The sequence below is a fragment of the Cervus elaphus genome, chromosome 19 (assembly GCF_910594005.1).
Source record: "Cervus elaphus chromosome 19, mCerEla1.1, whole genome shotgun sequence".
NCBI lineage: Eukaryota > Metazoa > Chordata > Mammalia > Artiodactyla > Cervidae > Cervus > Cervus elaphus.
The window spans coordinates 92,234,303-92,251,903 of record NC_057833.1 but is presented as its reverse complement, the minus strand read 5'-3'; the positions used below and the strand labels follow the sequence as shown (position 1 = coordinate 92,251,903).

General features: G+C 40.2%; 1 protein-coding gene across 1 annotated transcript in view; it reads left to right on the top strand.

Moving 5' to 3' along the window:
* Window positions 1-362: 362 nt before the first annotated feature.
* The window catches only part of SLC9A9 (solute carrier family 9 member A9), a 646,928-nt gene continuing 629,689 nt past the window's right edge, over window positions 363-17,601 (top strand). Inside the window, exon 1 of the mRNA XM_043875249.1 lies at window positions 363-711. Coding sequence (XP_043731184.1) covers window positions 537-711 — 175 coding nt within the window. The 5' untranslated portion in view covers window positions 363-536. The remainder of the gene's footprint in view (window positions 712-17,601) is intronic.

Genomic DNA, 17,601 nt, shown 5'->3' with positions numbered 1-17,601 from the left:
AAAAAATCCTTGTGAAATCATTTTCAATCAGTCCCCATCACATTGCTAGCTTTAGTTGGAAAGGAAAAACCTTGCATGTGAATGAGGTTATGATTCAGGAATTGGCTTTTTGAACTTAGAAAATGTTGTTGATGTAAGATGATCTGTTTTATTATTAATCTACAATTCACCAGTTATGCAGCTTAAGAAGACTTGCTAAATGATAAGATCATGATTCAAGATCTCAGAACGACTGCTAGCAGGTTTGTCCAATATGAAAGTTAATTTCACGGAATGAATCATTTAAAGACAGTAAGAGTCGATGATGAAACCACTCTCTGGAGTTTGAAAAGAGACGGGGCTGCTTTAAGAGAGAAACAGGAAGTTGTAACTAGAAGCCATCTGAATACTAAGCCAAGGCAGAATGCTCATGAAGTAGCAATTTAAGTGGCAGTGTTTATCCTGAAATCCTCAGGCAGCCAGACCGTCTTAGGCAAATCTTGATAAAATAGTCCTTGTCCGGGTTTTTATCTAAGGAATCCTGAGAAGATTGAAGAATGGAGAGAAAGCAAAGGTTCATGTCAGAGAAGGATGAGTATCAGTTTCAACATCAGGGAGCGGTGGAGCTGCTTGTCTTTAATTTTTTGCTCATCCTTACCATTTTAACAATCTGGCTATTTAAAAATCATCGATTTCGCTTCTTGCATGAAACCGGGGGAGCGATGGTGTACGGTGAGTGCAAAAATTGTAGGATTGATGTGAGACTTGTTGCTTGGGCGTAATTAGAGACGAGCTCAGATGGCAAAGTACCAACACTGGAGAAAATGTGCTGATTGAAATGTCATTAACTTGATGAAAGGTGCTGCAGCATAATGAATGCTCATCTCTTTCCAGATAAGCTGCTGAAATTTGCCTTGTCACAAAAGTAAATGCCACAGTCATGTTCTCACGAGGCACATAATGCGAGTCTGTTGACAGATGTGGGTCCATTGTCATGTGGGAAGTCAAACCGGGCTAGTTGTTTGTTTTTGTAATGATAGATATTGGGAAGTGATGGTTCTGCAGTCACAAAGAGCAAGCAGCCTTCTCACTCTGGAGGGGCTGATGAGCATTATAAAGTTCAAGAAATAACAGCACTTAGACATGTATTGAGAAAAATCTTACAGCACCAAGTTTCAAGAAGAAAACTTGCAGAAATGTACGTATTCCTCCCCTCCTATTGAAGCAATTTTGTTCAAATCTACTTAAATTATATGAGTGTGTTTTATTTTCTTATAATACCAAGAGTTTCTTTATGCAGTGCTCTTCATTTCTTAGCCTGATTTCATACTTTCTAATTAACAATTATTAGTATTACTTACTAAGTATCTTCTTTTTTGGAAGCACGGACAAGGTGTGGAAAAACATTTAACCTTTAAACTCCTGAGGTATTGCTCTTTCTGTGCAATTTACCATATCATTCCTTTCAGAAAGTTTATTAAAATGTGACAGAGATTATCCAGTCTGTATTCTCATCTTTTAAAGTAAAGTGTAAGACACTGGTAGTTTTAAAACTGATTTGGTTTATGAAATAGTTTTCTGTACCACTCTTATCTCTGCCTGATAATGGATAGGAAATTTGAACACAATGGAAATGGCTGAGATATTGTTATAATTCATAAAAGAATATACTTTTATATTTCACTTCCCTTATTTTGGAAGTTCTGAAGCCTTTTACACTCCTGAGTTTCAGGGAACAGGATCAGTGCACATTTTATATGCTAACCATGTGATGGCCTGATAATAACAATATACAGTCATGATTTGAGACCATGAGAAACCGTATGCCTTAACTGGATCCAACTGTGAGATATCTGAGCTAAGTAGTTTTAGGCTAAGCAGAGTAATTTCTTTCAGGAGACTGATGTGCTGGTCCATTCAGAGAACAGTTAAGTTCTTTCCATCGAGGGTCTTAAAGCACACACAAACTCTCATTTGAGGAGAAAAAACTCACAATCAGGTTTAAGAGAAATAGTCAAAGAAAGTAATACCACCAGATATAAAGCCCTGGGTGCCAGTCACTGCCCTCCTCCATCATCACTGGACCAGGCTTTCTCCTGACTTGTCTAATAAATAATCAATGAGGATGTGGGATGTAACCTGAGAAGTTAGAAACAGTGTAATTCCTAGCATTAAATTATAGGGCAATTTATAGTTTAGAAAAACAGCACAGGTTTTAAAATAACAAACCTTTATTAGAGGGAAGGATTTCTTCACAGTCCTGAATTTGATTGACCATGACTCATTTACCAATTAAAGTTTATCTATGATGGAGATACTGTTTTGTAAAAGTTTTGATTAAATTTGGTGACCTATTAAAATTCAACATACTTTGTACTCACAACACATAAATGTAACTTTTACTTTGGAACATGAAAATTCCCAGGTTAACTTTAATACTTAAACAACTCCATGAAGTACTTTTAAGTTATGGTTAAAGTCAGAAAATATTAGCACATTTACTGCGTAGCACAGGAAGCTATGTTCAATATCTTTTAAAATGCTATCCTGGAAAAGAATTGAAAAAAAGAGTATATATACAAATCACTTTGCTGTATACCTGAAACTACCAATATTTCAAATTGGATGTAGTTTAATAAAAAGAATAATTAGCACATTGAACATTAGCTGAGATAGTATTTCTCTTAATTGCTATTCCTAAGGCAGTTTAAGCTTAAGGTTTGTGTGGGATTAAGTTGAGCTGTCTGATTTCTGTCCTTCTTTTATAAATTTTTTTATGCAAAAGTTATTGAAAGCAAGTTCTGAAACAGTGCAATGTATAAGGATTATAAAAATTATGGAGACATGCACATATATGTATAACTATCCCATTACTAGAAATTTTAGTATCCTTGAGTTATCTTGAACTGTATAAATCAATGAAAAGACTTTTATTTTAGTGTTGCTTAATTTTTTTGTTGTTGACATAGAATTATAATTGTTGGAATTTAAGGAGATCTTAGAGGTTATTTTCTCTAGCTGCCTCGTTATATAGAGGAAGAAGCTAAATCTCAAAGAAGTGAACTTCCCCCAAACTGAATAGCCCCTCATAACAGCATCCTTGTGCTTTTATTTACTCAAAAGAGCTTTCACTGATATCCCTAAAAACAGTCCATATGGATAGCATTGGTGATATCTCAGTGTTATTTTTCAGTGATGATATAAATGTTATATGTAAAATAATTCATATGCAGTTTCTCTCAATGATGTAATAAAATCATTTGAATCTACAACAGAGAAACAAGATGGGACATTCTGACAAACTTTTTTAAATGGTAAGGGGAAAGGAGATACCAAGTGAATGAATCTCCAAGTAGCTACAAATGAATTTGAACTTCATTTATTGGGAAGAAGTCAGAGATTATAAGTTCAGTATCTTCATCTCATAGATTAGGAAATGAAGACTTAGAGATGTGAAAGTCATGAAACTAGCCCATACACCTGTAGTTGTAACCAACCTATGACTTGGTCACGTACTCATGTAACTGAGCTAATAGCCCTCTATCTCTTTTAAGAGATGCTGAAGATGCTTTAACATAAATTCTTTCAATGATTGTCCTAGAGAGAGGATGTATCTGTGAGATCCAGATGCATCCTCATATTGTTTATGCTTTCAACATTAGTCAGAGAGATTCTACTTTCCAGGAAGTCCAAAAGAATGAAATTTCAGAGTAAGACCATATAAGCCCTTCATCGTCAGCGGATGGAGACCATGGTTCTTGCTAGAGTCCTGTCAGAGGCATGATGATAATCAATGTGGGAGAAAAGAAACAAAACTATGGTTGAAATCAACTGTGAACTTTTTATTTTTTTTGGCTCTTCAGGGTCTTGGGGGTCTTGTTGCATGCAGGCTTTCTCTAGTTGCTGCAAGCAGGGGCCGCTCTAGTACGAGGGCTTCTCATTGTGGTGGCTTCTCTTGTTGCAGAGCACAGACTCTAGAGTGTATGAATTTCAGTAGTTGTGGCACAGAGGGTTAGTTGTCCCATAGCATATAGGATCTGGCTGGACCAGGGATCGAATCTGTGTCCCTTGCATTGGCAGGCAGGCTCTTCACTACTGGACCACCTGAGAAGTCCCCACATTGAACTTTTAAAGGTTTTTTTTTTTTGGTCTTAGATAAACACTTGAGAGTAAACTTGACTTTAGTTATCTCCATCTTTCAGACAGATACACTTTTAATGAAACACCTAAGATTGCTTGGTCCTGTATCTGACGCTTGTCAATGAATTTGACCAGTAGTTCCCCTGCTGGACTGAGTACTGTTCTTACTCTCATCAACTATCTGTATAATGTGCCATTTTCCTCTGTGTCGAGAATCATACATATTTTCTAAGGCATGGGATTTCCTGTAATACTTTAGCCCAGCCAGAATTTTACCTTTCTGCTGTCATTCCAGTGATATGTGTCTGTTATCTTTTAGAAAACACAATAGATGTTGATTCATTTTATCTGTATATTGTTGTTGTTCAGTTTCTCAGTTGTGTCTGACTCTTTGTAACCCCATGGACTGCAGCACGCCAAGCTTGTGTATCCTTCACTATCTCCTGGAGTTTGCTAAAAGTCAAGTCCACTGAGTCGGTGATGCCATCCAACCATCTCATCCACTGTCGTCCCCTTCTCCTGCCCTCAGTCTTCCCAAGCATCAGGAAATGAGTCACCTCTTGGCATCAGGTGGCCAAAGTGTTGGAGTTTCAACTTCAGCATCAGTCCTTCCAATGAATATTCAGGACTGATCTCCTTTAGGGTGGACTGGTTGGATCTCCTTGCAGTCCAAGGGACTCTCAAGAGTTTTCTCCAACACCACAGTTCAAAAGCATCAATTCTTCGGTACTCAGCTTTCTTTATAGTCCAACTCTCACATCCATACATGACCACTGGAAAAACCATAGCCTTGACTAGATGGACTTTGTTGGCAAAGTAATGTCTCTGCTTTTTAATATGCTGTCCAGGTTGGTTATAACTTTTCTTCCAAGGAGTAAGCATCTTCTAATTTCATGGCTGCAGTCACCATCTGCAGTGATTTTGGAGCCCAAAAAACCAAAGTCTGCCACTGTTACCACTGTTTCCCCATCTATTTCCCATGAAGTGATGGGACCGGATGCCATGATCTTAGTTTTCTGAATGTTGAGCTTTAAGCAAACTTTTTCACTCTCCTCTTTCACTTTCATCAAGAGGTTCTTTAGTTCTTCACTTTCTGCCATAAGGGTGGTGTCATCTGCATATCTGAGGTCATTGATATTTCTCCCGGAATCTTGATTCCAGCTTGTGCTTCATCCAGCCCAGCATTTCTCATGATTTATTCTGCATATAAGTTAAATAAGCATGGTGACAATATACAGCCTTGGTGTACTCCTTTTCCTGTGTGGAACCAGTCTGTTGTTCTATGTCTGGTTCTAACTGTTCAAGGGTCCTAGGATGCTTTTAAAAATTAGTGGTAACATTTTAACAATATTTTTGCTTCACTGATAACAATGGTTGGTAATTATGTCTCATGATATTCTATAATTCTCATTATTTCAAAATTGAAGGATTAAAATCCATAACTGGTTTAAAGTATAAGCCATGATGATATTTGTTTAAATTGGACTAAAAGCTTAGAAGACTATTAATGGTCAAATATTGATTGGCAGCAGATGGTGCACTTAGCGCTGCTCACTTAGGGCCCTGTATCCCCTGCTCATTGTTCGTAAAAGAAAAATTGCTTCTTGTTCTCTGATAGCATTAATGGTTCCATTATACATCACTGGCAGCTCCCTTACTTCATAGGACATTCCTAATTTCATGCATTTGAGTGGTGGGATCTGAACTTAGCAAAAAAATAGTTTAAACCTCTTAGAATTCTGCCTTTGATTTCATGGCCTTACAATATAAGAAACAGTTTCTAAATGCATATGGAAATCTTGTTCATTGTTTAGTGGGCTGAAGGGAAAAATTAAGCCACAAAATTTAGATTTTTGAATTCATTAAAGTATATTAAACTATTGAGCTTCTCAGGTGGCTCAGTGGTAAAGAACCCACCCAAGAAACAAGGGACACAGGGCCACCCATCCCTGAGTTGGGAAGATCCCCTGGAGAGGGAAATGGCAGCCCACTCCAGTATTCTTGCCTGGAGAATCCCATGGACAGAAGGGCTTGGCGGGCTACATTCCATGGGCTTGCAAAGAGTCGGACATGACCGAGTGACTAAACAACAGCAACATATTAAACTACTGATCTATGTTCCTCTAAAAAGGTATTTAGCAGTTTAATAGGTCCCATTGAGTTCACTCGACATCCTGTTTTTCAAGATTTAAAGAAAATATAGTTCATAGTCAATCACTAAGATTTTAAAAACTATCTTTCTTCAGAAATCACAAGGCATTCATTTTACCCTGGCACTGCTTGGAGGTTCCTCAGGATAAGACTGGGTCGTTGGACATGGTGTGGCTGTCCCCTACTGATCTATTTTACTCTGCTCCGGTCCAGCCTTGCCTCCTTGACCTCCAGGCCCGTAAGAGATGTTGACTGCCACTTCATACCCTTCTCCGTGCCTGGAAGCCCTGTCTGAGGCTTTCTCCTTATTCAAATATGGCATGCTTTATGGAGAAGGCATTAGATGCTCTCTTGTGGATTTGAGTTTTTAAATCCTTATGATTTTCCTTCTTTCTTTTTTTTTTTTCAGTAGCTAAATGCATTAGTTTGGGCAAGTGACTTAATTTCTAGCCTTACTTTTCCCATCTATAAAATGAGGAAGAAGTGAAATAGATTATCACAAACCTTCCTTTCAGCTGCAAAAGTCCTTTAAGATTCAGGGCAAGGCTGACTTTTGCCATCAGGCATCTCAGTTACTCCAACTCAAACCAACACCTTTCTTCCCAGAACCAGCCTATAGTGACATCCAGGTCCTTCTCCCAGACAGAATTTTAGTTAGTGTTATATTGCCGTTCTTAGTTCTTCCAATCCCTCTCTGATTTCGTATTGCGTGCTCGGTAAATCCTGTTGAATTCCTGTTAGAAAGTTAAAGAGAGAAAGTTATCCTGTCAGAACAGTGAGGGCTGGCTGTGGATTTGGGGTTCTGCGGATGCATGTCCTATGAAAGTCAGAGTGGCTCTGGTTTAATCAGAAGGGGTCTGCAGGAAAGGAAATTATGGTTAAGAGCCTAAGGAAGTAAACTTGCTTTCTCCTTTGGTTTAAAAAAAAAGAAAAAAGGTTGGTTTTAAGGACGCCAGAGATCAGGGCAAGGTTTTCCATGTTGTAAAGTGTTAGCCAGAGAAAGTTTGAAAAAGTGGAAAAAATCAAATGAAAATTGCTCTATGTAGGTTTCTGAAAGTTGATTTTAAGAAAATAACCTCCTATGTATTCTGGATGCTGTGCCCCTGAGTCAGCAGGGTGCTACAGAGGAAGCCCTGAGAGCAAACGACTGTGTTGCCTCAAAGGATCTTGTCTCAGATTCTAAAGGCTAATAAGCGAGCACATCAAGAAAATGAATTTCTGAATTAAACTGTTTATGAAGATATTATATGTAGTCAAAATTGAATTAAAATTATATGGTCAGGCAAGTGGGGATATGAAGAACAAACATTTGTTAGGGTCTATTATAAAATTATGAGGTACCATTACACGCCAGTCAGGATGGCTGCTATCCAAAAGTCTACAAGCAATAAATGCTGGAGAGCGTGTGGAGAAAAGGGAACCCTCTTACACTGTTGGTGGGAATGCAAACTAGTACAGCCGCTATGGAAAACAGTGTGGAGATTTCTTAAAAAATTGAAAGTAGAACTGCCATATGACCCAGCAATCCCACTTCTGGGCATACACACTGAGGAAACCAGATCTGAAAGAGACACGTGTACCCCAATGTTCATCGCAGCACTGTTTATAATAGCCAGGACATGGAAGCAACCTAGATGCCCATCAGCAGATGAATGGATAAGGAAGCTATGGTACATATACACCATGGAATATTACTCAGCTGTTAAAAAGAATTCATTTGAATCAGTCCTAATGAGATGGATGAAACTGGAGCTCATTATACAGAGTGAAGTAAGCCAGAAAGATAAAGAACATTACAGCATACTAACACATATATATGGAATTTAGAAAGATGGTAATGATAACCCTATATGCAAAACAGAAAAAGAGATACAGAAGTACAGAACAGACTTTTGAACTCTGTGGCAGAAGGTGAGGGTGGGATGTTTCGAAAGAACAGCATGTATATTATCTATAGTGAAACAGATCACCAGCCCAGGTGGGATGCATGAGACAAGTGCTCCGGCCTGGTGCACTGGGAAGACCCAGAGGAATCTGGTGGAGAGGGAGGTGGGGGGGGGGGGGATTGGGATGGGGAATAAGTGTAAATCTATGGCTGATTCATATCAATGTATGACAAAACCCACTGAAATGTTGTGAAGTAATTAGCCTCCAACTAATAAAAAATAAAAAATAAAATAAAAAATAAAATAAAATAAAATTAGTCAGTTCAGTCACTCAGTCATGTCTGACTCTTTGCGACCCCATGAACCACAGCACACCAGGCCTCCCTGTCCATCACCAACTCCTGGAGTTCACCCGAACCCATGTCCATTGAGTTGGTGATGCCATTCAACCATCTCATCCTCTGTCATCCCCTTCTCCTCCTGCCCTCAATCTTTCCCAGCATCAGGGTCTTTTCAAATGAGTCAGCTCTTTGCATGAGGTGGCCAAAGTACTGGAGTTTCAGCTTTAGCATCAGTCCTTCCAATTAACACCCAGGACTGATCTTTAGGATGGGCTGGTTGGATCTCCTTGCAGTCCAAGGAGCATCAATTCTTCGGCACTCAGCTTTCTTAATAGTCCAACTCTCACATCCATACATGACCACTGGAAAAACCATAGCCTTGACTAGACAGACCGTTGTTGACAAAGTAATATCTCTGCTTTTTAATATGCTATCTAGGTTGGTCATAACTTTCCTTCCAAGGAGTAAGCATCTTTTAATTTCATGACTGCAATCACCATCTGCAGTGATTTTGGAGCCCAGAAAAATAAAGTCAGCCATTGTTTCCACTATTTCCCAATCTATTTGCCATGAAGTAATGGGACCAGATGCCATGATCTTAGTTTTCTGAAATTGAGCTTTAAGCCAACTTTTTCACTCTCCTCTTTCACTTTCATCAAGAGGCTCTTTAGTTCTTCTTTGCTTTCTGCCATGAGGGTGGTGCCATCTGCATGTCTGAGGTTATTGATATTTTTCCCGGCAATCTTGATTCCAGCTTGTATTTCCTCCAGCCCAGCATTTATCATGATGTGCACTGCATACAAGTTAAATAAGCAGGGTGACAATATACAGCCTTGATGTACTCCTTTTGCTATTTGGAACCAGCCTGTTGTTCCGTGTCCAGTTCTAGCTGTTTCTTCCTGATCTGCATACAGGTTTCTCAAGAGGCAGGTCAGGTGGTCTGGTATTCCCATCTCTTTCAGAATTTTCCACAGTTTATTGTGATCCACACAGTCAAAGGCTTTGGCATAGTCAATAAAGCAGAAATAGATGTTTTTCCTGGAACTCTCTTGCTTTATTGATAAATAACATATAGTAAAAAACAATAGAACAAATGACAATAATAGCTACCACAAATGGCATTTGCAGTGTGAACTATGCTCTCATAAGTACTTATACATATATTAACTCATTTAACCCTCACAATCACCATTTTTTAGATGGTGAAACTGAGGCACCCAAAATTAAATAACTTGCCTAATGTCTCACATCTACTAGATGCCACAGCTGGGACTCAAGCCTTGGTAGTTTGGCTCCATGAGGCCACAGGGTATCACAAACATGGGTGCATTTGTGCGTATGTATGTATGTGTGTTACAGGGAGAGATATTATCTTTGTTTTTAAGTTACAGATGCTGAAACCAACATTCAGAGACATGCTGTGATTTGCTGGGTTATCAGGGCTGAACTTCAAACCCAGGACCATAAAACCCATGTTCTTTTTCCTGTATCTCACATTTAGTCCTAGGAGGGTTGCTGTTATTCAATTAAATGTCTGCTCTGTGCCAAGTGATAGTAGCTTAGAAAATTTATAGAAGTAAGACAGAAATGAGAGATCTAACTTTATACTAACCCTTATTGCTAATCATCACTGTATCCATGCAGAATAGGCCTGAGGACCTTCAGTTTGTATGTTATGAAACAGAAAGTAAAAAAATTCAAAACTATGGCCAAGGTTTTCCACAATAATTGGCAAGAACACCATTTTTGGAAGCTAGTGCTCTCAAATTCTGGCCATAGTTGACTACTTATCGAAGTCTTCTGCTGATATTTAACTCTCCCATGAAGTCAGGAGTGGGGAGAATTAGGGGAAGGAAGGTATTAAGTTTTCTTTTTTACCTTGAGGCCTCAGAAACAGTATACTGTCCATAGCAAAAAGCCCAGGATGGGAAATGGATGATAAATCACTTCAGTCATGTCCGACTCTTTTTCACCCTGTGGACTGTAGCCCACCAGGCTCCTCTGTCTGTGGGATTTTCCAGACAAGAGTACTGGAGTGGGTTGCCATGCCCTCCTTCAGGGGATCAGCCCAGGGATTTAACCCATGTCTCTTAACTTCTCCTGCATTGGTAGTTGGGTTCTTTACCACAAGCATGGGAAAGACAGTGGGAGCAACATTATGAAAGCGAATCTATGCCAAGTTGCTGGGTTGCAATGTCCCAGGGAGAGTGATAAGGCTGACCAAGAAGTACCTGCCCCAGCATGAGGGTAGATGGTGTTGCAGGTAGGTGGTCCATAGTTATTCTGGCTTTAAATGCCTGTGGTTGTTGGAATGGGTGGGGAAGGTCCTCCAAATGTCTTATTTATGTGGAGTGTGCAAAGTAGGCTTTCATAATATGTTAAGTTAATTGAATTAAATTTTTGGAAGAGACTGAAGATAAAATTGATTGTACCTCTGGACTCGCCAAGCTTGATGAAACCAATGTGCGTGAACCTGAGGTGGCATGGATATTGATAGAGTTCTATGATTGTGATGTCACTCATACTGGTAGAAACTGTTGTCTTACAGGACAGTGCTTGATACAGTAGGGTCCCAGGACCAGCAACATCAGCATTATCTGAAAACTCATTAGAAATGCTTATATATGGGCTCCAGCCCAGACTTATTGGGTCAAAAATTTGGGGTAGAATCCAGGAAAGCAATTTTTCAACAGATCTTCTAGAGGGTTCTGATGCGCCAAAGTATAAATACTTCATGTAGCTCCTAGTTTTGTCTCTTTAGTTTTCTTTTATATTTTTTTATTTCTCACTTCATTACCCTATTGTGATAAGAAAGGGAGTTTGGGCGACAATCTCCATGTATAGGAGAGTCCCTTCCTCTTTCACTATCTATAATACTTTGTGAAATTTCCACTTGTGGTCTGAGAAAAAAAAAGAGACTGTTTTGTGTAAACATTATAAAGTAAGAAATTATTTTGTTTTAGTCAGTATGTATCTAGTTTGATATCTCTTACTCTCTTATTTCTTCTGTAAACTTGCTAAGCTGACTTCATGGAAGCATGTTAGCTCTGTATAAGCTGGTGTCTGAGATAGTTTCTGGAGAAAAGTTACCTATAGTTCTATGGGAGGAATCCAGAGTGCTATGAAATGTGTGTGTTATGTGTTTGTGTGCTTGAGTGTGTGTGTTTGTGTATGTTGTGTGCATGAGTGTGTGCATGTGTGTGTTTGATATACACCAAGGAAGGAAGTGCGTATTGGACAGCCTACCGTGGTAGAAGATCTCACGGTTGGGGCTCTGTCATTTTCCATGTGACTCTAACCTGTGAGGAGATAGAACTTTGAATGGATGAGGCATCCCAAGGTGGAACAGCTTCATGGGGACTACTTTCCCACCTCAGGATATCATGGGATACTGTTGCTGGCAGATGCCCCAGACAGACCTGTTCTGAAATCCTATGGGATGCTTTTCCTCAGCAAAACAAGTTGATAATGAGCCAGCACAAAGCAATAAATTATGTCCCTTTTAGCAACACCCACACTTTCTTTTAGTCCTTTGAATTTAGGAGGTTGGTGGGAGGGCAGAGAGAGAACAAAAGCCCTAAATAACAGAAGGCATTGTGTATTTTTACTTTTGGTCTTATCCCTGACTAATCTTAGTGTAAAATTAAACTGCTAAAGGAAAAATGTTAGGGAATGCATTTAGCATTTGAAACTCAAACCCACATCATCTCTCTAAGTCAGTGTTCTGACAAAGACTTTGATAAGATGGTTCAGTTCAGTTCAGTCGCTCAGTCGTGTCTGACTCTTTGCGACCCCAAGAATCGCAGCACGCCAGGCCTCCCTGTCCGTCACAGATGGTAGAGGTGGATAAATACCAAATAAACAGTTAAAAATTGTGGAGATGCCGTGTAATGTCTAATATTTGTGAATAGTATCTTACAGTTAAATGGTATCTACTGATTTTACTGCCTTAGAATGTTGATCACATCCTTTCCTTCTTCATCTCCACATTTGGATCCCTAGTTTATACATATTTGTTTTAATCTGAGTGACTGAAATAACATCTTACATTCCCTGCCTGAAAGAGTCTCCTGCTGTAAAAAAAAAAGTCTTAAGATTGGTAAAGAACACTCTTCCTTGGGCTTTATTTTATTCCTGTCATCTTGAAATTCCTCTACTCAAATTCCTTTGCTAAATTCTTTTTCACATAAATATATACTAATTCTGATGTTAACTTCCTCTGCAGTTGCCCACTGTATCTCAATTCTCTTTTCTCTCTTTGGATAATTGTCTCCAAATGCTCTTTCCTCTGCTCCAAAACAGAGCAAATCTGCCTCCCCCAAAGGGGCTTAGCCTGCCCTTCCTCAGGATCTTCTTGGCAACCATCTCTCCTTCTTGACTAATCTCTGTTTCCCAGTTGTGCTGGGGCCCTTGGTTTCAGGTGCCTTAGTGGGCCACCCCAAATGCTCCAGGGTCCTGATTAGGACCCTGCTCATTGATTTCCATGGGCTTCTCCCTAAAAATGTCCACACCCTCTTCTCTACCTGGCAAACCCTATGCATCCTTAAGAACCTTCTCTGTAAGGCCTTCCTTAACACTTTCATGGGGCAGAGTTAGGGTTCCTGGGGACTTTTATGTTCACTTAAAAATTATGTCTGTTAGCATGTATTCAGCTGTATAGTCACAGAAATCCTGACTCAAACATGTTTAAGCAGTGTGGTCATTTATTATTTCACATAGCTGAAGTCTAGAGAAGAGTAATCTTCAGGGCTGGTTGACTCAGCAGCCTGCTATTGTTTTCAAGGACCCAGGTTCTTTACTTTACTCTGCTATTCCTAGTGCTGACTTTGATGTCAGAGTGAGGGTGAGGTGGACATGGCAGTTTCTACTGTCCTAACCAAGCCCGATAATAGTCTGAGAAAGAAGACAACTCATTTCTCTTCTGCCTCTCTCTTAGGATGACAAAACTTTTCTAGGAAGCCTCCTAGCAAGCTTCCCTTCACATATTACTGACTGGAATAGAGTCATATGCCTTCTAGTACCAGTGGCTCAGATGGACAAGTATCCGTTGCGATGCACGTGATCTCCAGGTTCAATCCCTGGGTTAGGAAGCTCCCCTAGAGAAGGAAATAGCTACCCACCCCAGTATTCTTGCCTGGAGAATCCCATGGGCAGAGGCGCCTGGGGGGGATCATCCATGGGATCACAAACAGTCAGACATGACTGAGCTACTAACACAGTTTCCATGGTGGCTCAGCAGTAAAGAATCTGCCTGCAGCGCAGGAGATGTAGGTCTGATCCCTGGGTTGGAAAGATCCCCCAGATGAGGAAATGGCAACCCACTCCAGTATTCTTGCTGGGTAAATGCCACAGCCAGAGGAATCTGGCAGGCTACAATCCATAGAATCACAAAGAGTTGGACACAACTGAGCAACTGAACACATATTGAATGGAAACACCGATGGAACTGAGAGAGAGGTCAGCTCACCCTGAGCATGTGTGGGGAGGAATGGTCAGCTGAACAAATCAGGGTTTTATTGAGATAAACGGGAGATGGATATGAGTTGTCAGTCAACAATATCTGATACACTTATCAAGCTGAAATATCATATTATACACCTTAAGGATTCATCTTTTTTTTGTAGGGGACAATACTTCATTTATCTAGATTATTCTTAGAAGCCACTCAGTGCATAGAATGAAAGAAATATAAAACTCGATTCTTCTTCAGCCTTCATGTATTAACTGCATTTTCTTTACGTTCCTAAATTCTCTCCAATGTCTTATGGCATTTAAATATACCTGTGTAGTCCATGGAATGTTACTCAGCCGTCAAAAAGAATTCATTTGAATCAGTTCTAATGAGATGGATGAAACTGGAGCCCCTTATACAGAGTGAAGTAAGCCAGAAAGATAAAGAACATTACAGCATACTAACACATATATATGGAATTTAGAAAGATGGTAACAATAACCCTATATGCAAAACAGAAAAAGAGACACAGAAATACAGAACAGACTTTTGAACTCTGTGGGAGAAGGTGAGGGTGGGATGTTTCAAAAGAACAGCATGTATACTATCTATGGTGAAACAGATCACCAGCCCAGGTGGGATGCATGAGACAAGTGCTCCGGCCTGGTGCACTGGGAAGACCCAGAGGAATCTGGTGGAGAGGGAGGTGGGAGGGGGGATCGGGATGGGGAATAAGTGTAGATCTATGGCTGATTCATGTCAATGTATGACAAAACCCACTGAAATGTTGTGAAGTGATTAGCCTCCAACTAATAAAAAAATTAAAATAAATAAATAAATAAATATACCTGTGTAGTGATCTGATTATCAGATGCATGTGTATAGTTGGGCTTGTTGCTTTGTGTGACTACAGAGAAGCACCACCCCTACAGAACAAGAATCTGAAGGGAGCCTGTGGTGTGTGCCATGTGGGTGGCAGTGTGTGACAGTGTGTGAACATAGCCATTGGTCTGAGCATAGCCAAAGGAGTTTCAACACGTGGTGTTTTCAAAACCATTCTGTAATCCATTTCATTATATATATATATATATAACCATTATATGTCAAAGTAAATCCCCATCCATATTTCTCTTAGAAAACACCCTTTAAGAGGAAATTTCAGCATCATGTAGAATGACTGTCAGTAAGATGCAGGAGGACTGGTTATGAAATGCAGGCTTTATATATAAGAAGACACTTAGGAAACACCTGTTGTACCTTCTTCTTACCAGAAATTAGGATCACAGGACTGGGCAGAAGATAGGATTAAAATATTTTAATACTGTATGATCAGGGCCATATTTTGTTCAATTTTATAACTCCTATAAGTCCTAGAGCAGTACCTGTCTTGTCTATAGCATGAAAGCAGAAGGAGGGAAGAAGGGAGTGGGGTTTTCTCATATTTTCAATGTGAAGAGTGGAGAGTCAGTTCAGAGAGATGAAGCTCACATTTCTAAATACTTCTCATTTTGAGTGCTCGTGAGGCTCTTTTTTTCTCCTTCCCTCCTTTCTTCTTCCACAAACATCACCATGTCCACTGTATGTCAGGCATCTGCTATGAGAATTATACCACAAGCAAGCTCTGTAAGGACGGGAACATCACAGCATTTGGTGTGATGCTCCTCACATGTGACATTTTAAAATGCTGGTTCCTGACTGACTACATAAACTCAGAGGATCCTTTTCTTCTTGAATCCAAGGGAGTTTGTGAACTTGGAGAAAGTTGGGTTGTAACTGCCTAAAGTGTTTGGCATTTCGAGAGGAAAAAAAAGAGATGAGAAATAGCACAGCTTCTGCCCTGAACTGTCTCCTTGTCTAGTGGTGACAAAGCCAAAGTCTGCATAGCAATGCTGAACAATATATGTCTTTATATAAAATTGGGCCCAAGAGTGTGTGATTCAAACTGTAAGTATTCAAAGATTAGGAAACTTATTACAGGCCACATCAGATCCCAGGTCTCCCCGCTGGGACTTGGGATGTTCTTTGCACGACTGTGAGTACTTTAGGGATGAGGACTGTTGTCCAGCTCTGACGTGGGGGTTTGTATGCTGCTGGAGCGAGGCCAGGACTCACTTGAGGACAGGTTCCCACCTCTGTCACTCCAGTCACCCTGAAGCTCAGACTTGTAGACCCAGGGGATACATTTGGACTAGAGTTTCTGCTTGAAGAAGGTAATGCCACCAGCCTGCCAGGTGACAGAGCTCAGCAAAGAGTCATACTTGTGAGGATAAACCTGGGACCAGGGCTGTGTGCACATGTGTTGGTGATATGGCTTTGCTGGGAGAGGCTGCCTTCTTTTCTCCCTGGGCAGGTAGGGTCAGCTTCATGACTTACCAAAGAGAGTGCTGGTTTGTTATTTATAAGTCATGGTAGATAGTCTCCTCTTTCCTTCTTCTGCATACAAGTGGCTGATACTTTCTTTATCCTGTATCTTTGTGGGGGTGTAAAAACGATCCCCGTTCATTAGCATTTTCTTCTTATTAGCAATCCTTCTTTATCTGTCACCTACTCTCTTATAATACTGGGGAGGAGTGCGTTCACTCAAGACGCCACATTTGTGTCAGCATACAACTAAAGTGGTGAGTGGCTGTCAAAAGCATTGTGAAGCTCTGTGAGTAGGTAGTCTGGCCTCCGACATTAAGGATTTTTTAGTTGCTGCTACTGCACACAGATGGGTGGATGTGTTTGTTAACCAAATTCATAGTGAAACTGCAGCTCCCCCACTGATTCTTATCCTAGGCTAAGATGACTCCTCTCAACCCTTGGGGTGGAGGAGAAGGAGGGCCAGGGTCTTTTGTTTAGTGTGTTAATTTAAGTCTTCCAAGAAGCAGATGCTGGAAAGAGATTAGTTGTACAAAAGATTTATTAGAGGAAATTCCTTTGAGGAAAAATGGGGAGGGAGACTGAGGATGCTGGGCCTTGGTGCAGCCCCATCCATCTCCTGTGGAGAGAGGGAAGGACAGGAGGCTGGGGAGGAAAAGGTTTAAGCTTCAGTGCAGTTTTAAAAAAGGTTTGACAAGGCTCTTACAGAGTCTTTGAGCCCTGGTGGCCCTCCAGAGGCTTGCTCAGTGCCCCTGATGAGATGGGTCGTTGGCTGATTTCTTAAGTTCCTCCAGTGAGCCTCTTCTCAAAGGCTGGACCCTGTGATGGCACAGAGCGCCGGGCACGGCCATTTAGGTTTTGATTCACTGTATGAATTTAACCACAGAAACCCAGGTACTGAGCACTTGTTATTATGACAAATACTTGTTTTCCCTGCTTAGGAAAGAATGATGGACACTTCATGTTTACTCCCCGTTATTGCACCGAAAGCACATTGCAAAAATAAAATGACTCACCTTTTGGGAATTTCAGACCTTATCAACAATATAGTTTCTCTCTATTCAGGTGCGCATAGTATCTTGTTTCCCTTCTATATATTCCACTAAGTAGAAAGCTTAAGAGGTCATAGTATCATTCATGGTACTTGCCAAGTAACATTTAGAGAATAAATTCTCCCTAAGATTTCACTAGAGTGTTGGAAAAAAATGGTATTCTTACACAGGCATCCTAAGCCACGTGCAGGGTATATGGTGTGTCTTCCCTTCTCTTTCCTGACTAGTTTTATTACAGT